Source organism: Parus major, chromosome 2 (assembly GCF_001522545.3).
Source record: "Parus major isolate Abel chromosome 2, Parus_major1.1, whole genome shotgun sequence".
In the NCBI taxonomy this organism is placed as follows: Eukaryota; Metazoa; Chordata; class Aves; order Passeriformes; family Paridae; genus Parus; species Parus major.
Genome location: NC_031769.1, coordinates 141,800,366 through 141,809,953, shown reverse-complemented (window position 1 = coordinate 141,809,953; position 9,588 = coordinate 141,800,366). Strand labels below are relative to the sequence as shown.

The window sequence follows — 9,588 nt, the reverse complement described above, 5'->3', positions numbered from 1 at the left end:
TGCTACGTTACCATCATTGGTCAGTGGGGTTCACCACCCCCCTGACTTTCTCCTGCAAGGAAAACAAGGAACACATAACAACACCTGCAAGGTTGTTTTGTGTTCCTGAGGATTGTTTTAATTCTTTCTCATGTTTTTCCCAGACTACTTTCTCAGGGCCAGCCTGAGAAGCTGTGCGGCCTGTAATCTATACAGGCACTGTCAGAATTTAGCATCCATAGAAAATCTTTCCTTTTTGCCTCTTAGCTGTCTTTCTATACCTCAAACAAATGAAGGATGCTTGTGTGATTGCCCTGAAACTGCTTTGTTCTTCTTTGAATCTGGAATAATTGTAAAACTTCCAAGTACTCCAGTTTATTTCTTGCCGTTACAGAACTGTCACTGGTTAACTGGTGTTAATTAATTTAACACCAAAAGAACAGCAAGTATTTTAACCAGAGTTTTTATTTCTTTCAGCTTTCTCAAGCCAAGGCAGGAAAGCTAAACCCACACGTGCATGTGGAGTACGAATGGAATCTTCGGCAGGAAGAAATTGATGAAAGTGACGATGACCTGGATGATAAGGTGAGTGTGAATTACGGATACAGCTTTGCACAAAAACTGGCAGCATCTCTGCTCCCAGGGAAAAAATGGCCATTAGAGATCCACTTTGGCCTTCCTTTTCTTACAGATATTTTTTTGGGGAAAAAAAATAATTTTGAGGCCTGTGTTATAGACTGGATAAGTGCTTTTTGAATATACTTTGTCAACCTAGTTATTATGGGCTGTTTCAGAAGTTTGACTTTGACAAGACATACAGTATGATGTAAATCAGCAGATCTGGACTACTTTGTTGCTTTATCCTCTTCAGAATTCTAGGCTGTTAAATTTTAGCTGGAGGAAATCTGAAGCTTACATACTTAATTTTTTCCATGAATTAATTAAAAACCTAGTTATTAAATAAATAACTCTATTTTCCACAAACTGTGCTGTGCTATTTATTCCTGATTTTTTTTAAAAAAAGGAGTAATGGAAAGGCAAAACTTAAGGGCATAGAATAATTGCCATCCTAGAGCATGCGAAAAATTAGCCTCAGTGTCCTACTTTAGCAAGCCAGTTAATTACTGTGTGCTCTATTTCTGCAATAAATGCAAATACACCTCTCCTATTTTATATGAGTGCCGCAGAAAGAAATGTGGACGACTTCTCATTTTCTGTGGAACTTGGGACTGAAAAATTCAGAAACTGAAGTAATTTGCATGTCCTCAAGGACAAAATTTTGTAGAGAGCAAAATAATCATCTGTATGAGGAGGCTCTGGAGGATGAGGGATGCTGTGCTGGAGATAATAACCTGAACCAGAGCTGCAGGGAAACAGATCGTGCTCCATATGCACCCATTAACGTACAGCAGGCAAAAACTGATGTGTAAAATTTCTTCAAAGAGCAATTAGAAGCATTTAAATAGAGCTGTATCATGGATTATATTGCTGGTTAAGAGACCAAATAAATCTGATCTGTCAGAAGTGTTTGTTCATTTTTACTAGGCATCGGTGGATTAATATACTTGATACTTGAGGATAATTAATACTCTATTCTGAGTAATGTGCTATATTCCTTGAAAATTACTTTTCTAAAATTTACTAGGCTTTTATTGGTATTTTATTTAGTGTATTATATATGTATTAGTGTGTATATATATATATTTAGTATATTATATTTTGTATATTTTAATTTAGTATATTATTTCCTGCCTTAACATTAAATTTAATTTTGTGTTTGTGATGATTTGTTGATGGTACAATCTTAATTTTCATTTAGAAGAGGGGACTTTTCAGGTTGAATTACTGAAAACGGGAGAAATGGGGGTTTATTTGTCCAACAAAGGAAAAAAAAACTAGGATCATGTTCACTAAATTATGTTCTGGTATGCTTTTTTCCAAACATACTAACTATAATTAGTGTTTAGACACTGATTCACAGACAGCTATATCGCATCTTTGTTTTTCTATTCACAGCCTAGTCCTATAAAAAAGGAAAGATCTCCAAGACCCCAAAGCTTTTGTCACTCCTCAAGCATTTCTCCCCAAGACAAACTGACTCACCCTTCATTTAGCACTCCCAGAGACAAGCAAAGACTCTCCTACGGAGCCTTTACCAACCAGATCTTTGCTTCTGTAAGCACAGACTCACCCACCTCTCCAACATCTGATGCTCCTCCTCTTCCTCCTCGAAATGCTGGCAAAGGTAAGTCTGTCTCCAAACCACACTTGCAAGCAGTGATTTTCCCAGTGTTGCCCTCGCTCTAACCAAGGACACGGCAGTGTTTCAAGATACAGCAGTTCTTTGTGATGCAGTATTGTGGTGCAACGCTTGTTCTGAACTGTAAAGACCTGGGGGGCACTTTGTAATCATTTATAACACTAAACGTGAGTGGGTGAGGAATAAACTAATATTCTGCTAAATGATAGTTAATTTTTATGAGACTTACAGCTGCAGTGGATTGTGATTGTTTGACCTAGATATCTCTAATCTTAGAGGATATATTTATGGAACAAAACTTTTTACTGTATTATAATTTGTGCAGATATGCTTTTTAGGACAAAGAAACCTTTCATTCCTTTCTACATGTTTAATTTAGAAATTGAAAAACTGTGTTTGTACAGTCCACTTGTTAGAGGAATCTTTAGTTGTGGTGAGGGTTACAGTGTAGTTTAACACTTCAGCAGTTATGCTGATTCTCCTTTTTGTTAGCACTACTATAACTTCATTTCTCAACTGGTAATTGACTTTGTTGAGGAAAAATGAAGAGATGGTCTCACCAATATGTGAAAGAGTAGAAGGGACAGGATAGTGTTGGCATCAGGTGTTTCCTTTCACGTGGTTCAGATGTTTTGCTTAAGCACTACTGTTCCATCAGCCTTTGTTATGTACTGGCAACTTTCAAATAGATCCCTTGGCTCTCTCTTCTAAACAGGTTTGTTTCCCATTATGAGGCAAAGTGTTTTTGACAAGGTTTTCACATGAGATTTTGTAATCCTTATTTCCCTGAGGACTCAGTTGTATTCCTTGTAACTTTACTTTGTCAAGCTGCTTTTTGGTATTGTTATCTTACCAATAATCTTATTGGTAAGATTCTGCCTTTTCCTTCCACTCTCCCATCCCTTTTACATGCTCTGTCTCACAGTCTGCTATGGATTGTTCATTGCAAACACAGTGTACTGGCCTAGATGTTCCATCATGACCTAGGATAACTTCTTTTTCAGTCATAAAGTTGCAAGACTTGGCAATTAATCATGCATCCAATTACTGGAGAAGTTTTATGAGTTTGTGTCTGGTATCTGTGCACACTACTGATGTTGTCAGCTTCCAGTAGATTTTAATGAACTTTATTTCTTTGTCTTTATATAGTGGAGTTCTCATACAGACTTACCTGGAAAATTGTCTTTTTTCCAGGAAGTGGGAATAGATACCTTCATATTTCATTCTAAGTACGTATTTTGGTTTCTGAAATGTTAGGCATTTTCCTAGCTGTTCCTGGAATTTCCTTATTGTTCCTAGACTGGGGAATAAACACAACACCAAAGCTATTCAGAAAGAATTGACTCCTTCAGTTTTTATTTGTTTTCATGTTAGAAACTATGCAAAGAAATCCTTATTTATGTTGCAATGAAATAATATTATAATATCACTAAATTCCCTTCTAATGTAACATTAACTGCTTCATCAGAGTGGAAAATGTCAGATTCACAGGGTAAGTCAGAAAGGTTGAATGGAACTGCTGTTACTTTAAAGTCACTGTGCTTCTCTATGTCAAACATGCTGAAATTCTACACTCTGAGTGATGCTGGAGTGGAGTTCTGGTTGATACACACTCAACAATACTGTGAAATTAGAAATTTCCATTGTATACGTGCCTATGTTACAGGAATAATTCAAAACTTAAAAGTTGGTGAGAAAAAGTGACAAATGCGAAGGACAATTCATCAGTGGAAAGGTTGCCGTAGATGCATCATTTCAGATGAATTTATGGTTCATTTTAAACTGTGCTGCTCCTTGTTATCATCCCCTCTTCCAGCTCTCTCATTACTTAAAAGAAGATGAAGCAGAGACTCTCTACTTCCATAAGACACTGTTGGCACATCTGAATTTTGAAAGAGTCAATTTTTTGTGTAAGAAAACAGAAACCTGTAGAATTTTTTTCCTCTTTTGGATGAATAGTAATAGAGTATATTCCGTACACTGAAATTTGAACAAGCTTACTTGTTAGATGTGTTTTTTTGTTTAAAAAGTTCATTTGAATAGCCTGTGTTTAAGATTATAAGAAAACATAGTGTACTTTTTTCACTAAGCTCCCTAAACAGCAAGAGTAACAAAAGCACTGAATCTATATTTAAATTTAAGCTGACCTTCTGTCCAAAAGCATAATCTGATCTTGTCCCTGTGCTGCTGTGAGGCTCTGGCAGGTAGCATGGGCCCCTGCTAGGACCTGGAGTCTAGCAGGTGGATCTGCATTTAAGGAGGCAGACAGTTTTCAAGTTTCATGGGTTCTCATCTTTTGAGACATGCAGCTGAAACTGTCTTTGCAAAACATGTTCTGTTTTTAAGAAAACCTCCTCCCTGTAGCCCTCTGTTTCATTACCCACCAAGTTCAGTGGTATTCCTGAGGGGCCACAGTGGTCAGGAAGCCACCCACTGAACTTGTGTTGGGGAGAGGAGGGAGGTTTAAGGCAATTTACATAAGGCACATCACTCGTGCTCATGATTTTCAGTGGACATGCTGGCTAAAAATAATTTTATAGGCACAATAATGGGAGGAGGTGATATGGAGATGTTTCAAAATTTCTCCATACATCATTATAACTCGTGTCCAGATTTTCCATTTGATAACTTTTCAAAATACTCCTGAAAATGCTGGAACCTTCATGTATTTTACTCCACATTGTCTCATTTGTGGATGCATCTTACTTGTTGCTATCTCTGCTATAGATTTAGTTAATCCTAACAGCATGAGTGCAGTTGGCTGCCTGAGCCAGCCAATCTGTGCCTTTTTCAATAGTTTATATAAGTTCAGGTTATTCAGGTTCAACTTACTTGTGCTCTCAGTCAAATCTTTAGCCTGTAATACTCTCAAAATCATTTTTTTATTGCTCTTCTCAGTTTATTACCTGCATTTTGGCTCCAGACTCTAGCAGGTCTTTTGCCTATTGTTTTACAAAAAGCTTTTTAAAAGAAAAATCAATATTTAAGTAGTTTCATGACTTGCCACAGTAGCTAAATAAAATCTTGCGCAATCTTCATTTCAAATCCAGTGTGAGGGTGATGTTGCTAACTAGCTTTGGAGGAGTGTTAGGCAGTCTAATCCAGGTTTCCTTCACTAGAGCTGAGAGCTAATTGATATTAGGGGTTCTGCCTGTTCATCCCAGATGAACATGGAAGTCAGGGATAAATTCTGTATCATGAAGTTAAGTTTGGATCCTCAACACCTACAAGATTGCATAGTTTACACTCTGTCTAAACTCTATCATGAGGTACCTAAACCCAAAAGCACTTTCTTTGTGGTTCCTGTCCACTGTTACTGCAGACACAGACACATTATCTGCTCCTTCACTAGATCAGACTCAATTTCTAACCAAATTAGTTTATTTGAATTTACTAGTAACTTCTAGAAGTTGTCTGACTGCATTGCACACAGGATTAGGAATCTTCTTGAGTTCCTTAAGTTACTTGGTGCATGTACAAACACTGCCCTTTGCCTTTGGTGGTTTTTCTGTGGCTGGTAGCTGTGTCAAGGCGCTGCTGGATGGAAATTGTACAGGTCTCCATGTCTGGGGTGTTACACTAAAAAACCCTTTTAGCTCTTCTTTGTACCTTTGCTGTTTAAATCAGCTTTCTGAAATACAACTGGCTGGACAGTAATAAAATTTGCTGTTTCTACTGGAAATTCCATATCAAACAATCCTTTGGTCATGGATTTTTTCTGTTTTGTTTTTTGTATTTTTTTACCTGATTGTATCATACTGTGGCGTAGCAGGCATCTCTACTCATGTACAGCTGAAGTTCTTAATTTATAGCACAGATGTATTTATTCTCATTTCCATTACCTCAGCCTTTGAAGTCATCCTGTTCCTTCTGAATGCTTGCAGGATTCTATACTTCTCTTGCATATACTTGGAGAGGTTTTTTTTTTTATATTTTTATAAATGTGTTGCACATTTTGATTAAATTATGCTACTTACCCTACTAAGACTCAGTATTTTTTAATACAATAATAGAAAGGGAAGACTAGCTGATGACTGTTGGTTTCATGGGCTCTTTTATTAGTGAATAAACCCAAACCACAAAATTCTTTAGTATAACTTTTTCTTTTTAGACTGAACCTTTTTTATGCATTAATTATCTAATGTACTTCAAATGCTAATGTTGAATCAATGTATATTCTTAGCTTTCTTATTCAGAGTGATCATGATAATTTTGTCTTTAATTATGCTCTTCAGTAGTGAAAATATGTGATCTCTGAAGTAAGGCAAACTGAAAAGACTTTTAATAATATCTATGCAATAAGTCACTCATGAGAAATTTAAAAATAAGGATAACAACGCTTGTTAATGAAAATACTACTTTTAATGTAAGTTACTCTCTTTTGCAGTGTCCATTCTACCATTAGCTGGAATTCTGTTTTTTACCCCTATGTCTCATTAAGTGGTAAAAAAAATTACATATGTGAAGTTTTTACGTTCTAAACCCACCATTTCTTGATTGGATGGCAACAGCTTTGCATGGTTTCACAAGTACACAAATGAATTGTTACTACACTAACTGCACAAACCCTAAAGGGCAATGCACTATTAATTGCACACCCTATCCAGTCATTTACCTTAGTACAATAATTTTGAGATTATTTGATCTATTTACACGTGAAAGCCTGACCTTGGTAATACAAAAAAGTGATAAAATATGACAACAGTTAGTACTGTAAGCATTTGCTTTCCAGTAACTGAGGAAAAGAAAGCCTGACAGAAGCAAAAGGAAAAACTTCTAGGTCAAGTTTTTGGGGGTTTTCTTTCTGTTTTTTGTTGTTTTGGTTCTGTTAGGAAAATATCCTTTATGAAATTTGAATTTCTCAACTATGTGAGAAATCATGTTTAATACATCTGTTGGAGGGGAAATGACTAGCTCAATTGCTGCCTGGTTAAAACCACAAAATTCCTTTGATCTAGTAACTGCTCTGATTATTGCTTAAAGATATCTCGCCTAGCCTTGTATAATTAAGACTATGAGCTGGGAATTGTTTTGAGCTGTTGGTTTCTCACACACATTTGTGTGTACATGTGTGTGAATACACAGCCACGTGCAGTCACTGAGCTGAGCATCCCTGCTCCTGCTCCCGACACAGGAGGATTGATTCCTCAGCCAGGGGAGCCTCGGGGCAGTGACAAAGTTGCAGGGACCAGAGCACTGACAGCACCTGAGGGGACACAGGCAGGGCCAGGGACAACAGGGCCCAGCCCAGACGTGTGTGAAGAATCTCTCGGGGAGCACCACGAGCAGTGTGCTCTCCAAGGGCATGGTGTGGCAGTTTGGACGGGAATTTGCATGGAATGGCACGCAGGAAGGGGCTGTAGCTCTGACAGCCTGAGCAGGGAGCAATGGTGTCTGCCACTGGGTTAGTGCACATTGCAAGAGCTTTTAACTAGATTTGAAAGGGGAAAGAGACAAAACCAGGCTTGCTGGAGGTAACCCTGGGGGCAACACACCGGTGTTTGAGGGAGTGTGTGCCAATGAGGTCCCCTGGGCTGGTGGCTCAGTGCAGCAGGGGAGTGACAGCAAAGACATAAGGCATGGAAATGCCTCCAGACAGTCTTGTAGGAATTAAGGTTTCTCCTCCACAAAAGGTGGTCAATATCCCAACTGAAGTGCATCTACACCACTGCACACAGCACAGGCAACAAACAGGAGGGGCTGGAAGCTGTTGTGCAGCAGGAAAACTGCAGCTGCCATCATTCTGGGAGGGCTCTCACAACTGGAGGGCTGTGATGGATGGCTGTAAACCCTTCAGAAAGGAGAGGCAAGGAGAGAGAGGCAGTGGGGCAGCCCTATATGTTAGGGACTGTTTTGAGTGTCTGAGCTGAATAATGGTGGCAGTAGGGTCAAATGTTTGGTGGTAGGAATTAGGGAAAGGCCAGCAGGCAGATATCCTGGTGGGAATCTGTTAGAGACCACCCACCCAGGATGGAGAGGCAGATGAGATATCCTGTGAGCAGCTGGGAAAAGTTTCACAATTGCTGGCCCTTGTTCTCATGGGGCAGGAATGTCTAGGATGTGTCGAGTGAGTGGAAGAGAACGTTCCTACTCAGCTGGTGAGGGAGCCAGCAAGGGGAGGCACCTGCTGGATCTGCTGCTGGTGGAGAGAGAAGGATTTATGGGTGATGCAGGCCATCGGGGGCACAGGGATCACGAATTCCTGGACAAGTAGAGAGGGGGGATCAGCAGAGCTGCCACCTGTGACCTCCAGGGGGCAGACTTTGGCCTGTTTAGGAGGCTGGCTGACAAGAGATCCCTGGGAGACACTCTAAAAGGAATCCAGGACATTCCTGAAGAAGGAAATACCAAAGGCGCAGGAGCAGAGAGGTAGTTTAGGGGAGGTCTTGGCGGTGTCTGACTCAATGATCTCAAAGGTCTTTCCCAATCTAAGTGATTCTGTGATACAGTGTATTTTATAATAATTGTACAGACGGTTCATACATTGTCAGGTCTTGTATTATTTCACCAGTTGTTTCCATAAAGAGATTTTGACTCAAGAGCTTTCCCCGTGTTTTCTTTATTCAAAGCGTGATGTCATTTTATACTTCTTCCTGAAATGGTGATTTGAAGTTTTCCTTTATTTTGTTTTTATTTGAATGTAAGTTATTTTGTATTTCAGCCTTGTAATCATTAGTGCATGACGTCTGTATTCATATTTATTCCCTGAGTTTAATACAGAAACAAATGCTGGGAGTCTGAAAGTACAATTTGTAATACCTTAAACACCTTTTCCCTGTCACTTTTGTATGCCATGTGAACTTCTGAAAGCTGTGAAGGGATTTTTTTTAACTCCTCTGTAATGTCTGGATATGTATAATTAATGTGAAATCTGAAACACGCCCATATAACATAATTATAAGGGTTTTTTTTTAATTCTACTACAGTTTATTTTTGTACAGAAGATTTCTTCCTCTTATTGGCAGTTAAAAGTACTTAATTCCGCTTCGTGTCTGGAGTTTAATTTTTGCACTAAGCGCACAGAACTATTTCAATGCCTTTCCTGCCCTTTTTTTCCGCTCTGAGCCGATTTGGGGCAGTTTGGGAGCGCTGGGTGCGGTGCGCGGAGCCGCCGCCAGGGGGCGCTGGGAGCCCCCCGCTCCGGGAGTGGGACCGTGCGGAGAGCCCGGCTGGGACTGGGGGAGAGGGGACAGAACAGGGGGTATGGGACTGGGGAGAGGGGACAGAACAGGGGGTATGGGACTGGGGAGAGGGGACAGAACAGGGGGTATGGGACTGGGGAGAGGGGGCTGGGGGTATGGGACTGGGGAGAGGGGACAGAACAGGGGGTATGGGACTGGGGAGAGGGG

At 39.7% G+C, this 9,588-nt stretch overlaps 1 protein-coding gene across 5 annotated transcripts in view; it reads left to right on the top strand.

The window, feature by feature from the left end:
• The window catches only part of ASAP1 (ArfGAP with SH3 domain, ankyrin repeat and PH domain 1), a 143,580-nt gene that overhangs the window by 114,588 nt on the left and 19,404 nt on the right, over nt 1-9,588 (top strand). For all 5 annotated transcript variants that reach the window (XM_015617106.3, XM_015617107.3, XM_015617104.3 and 2 more), the window contains 2 exons: nt 457-564; nt 1,996-2,224. In XM_015617106.3, coding sequence (XP_015472592.1) covers nt 457-564; nt 1,996-2,224 — 337 coding nt within the window. The remainder of the gene's footprint in view (nt 1-456; nt 565-1,995; nt 2,225-9,588) is intronic.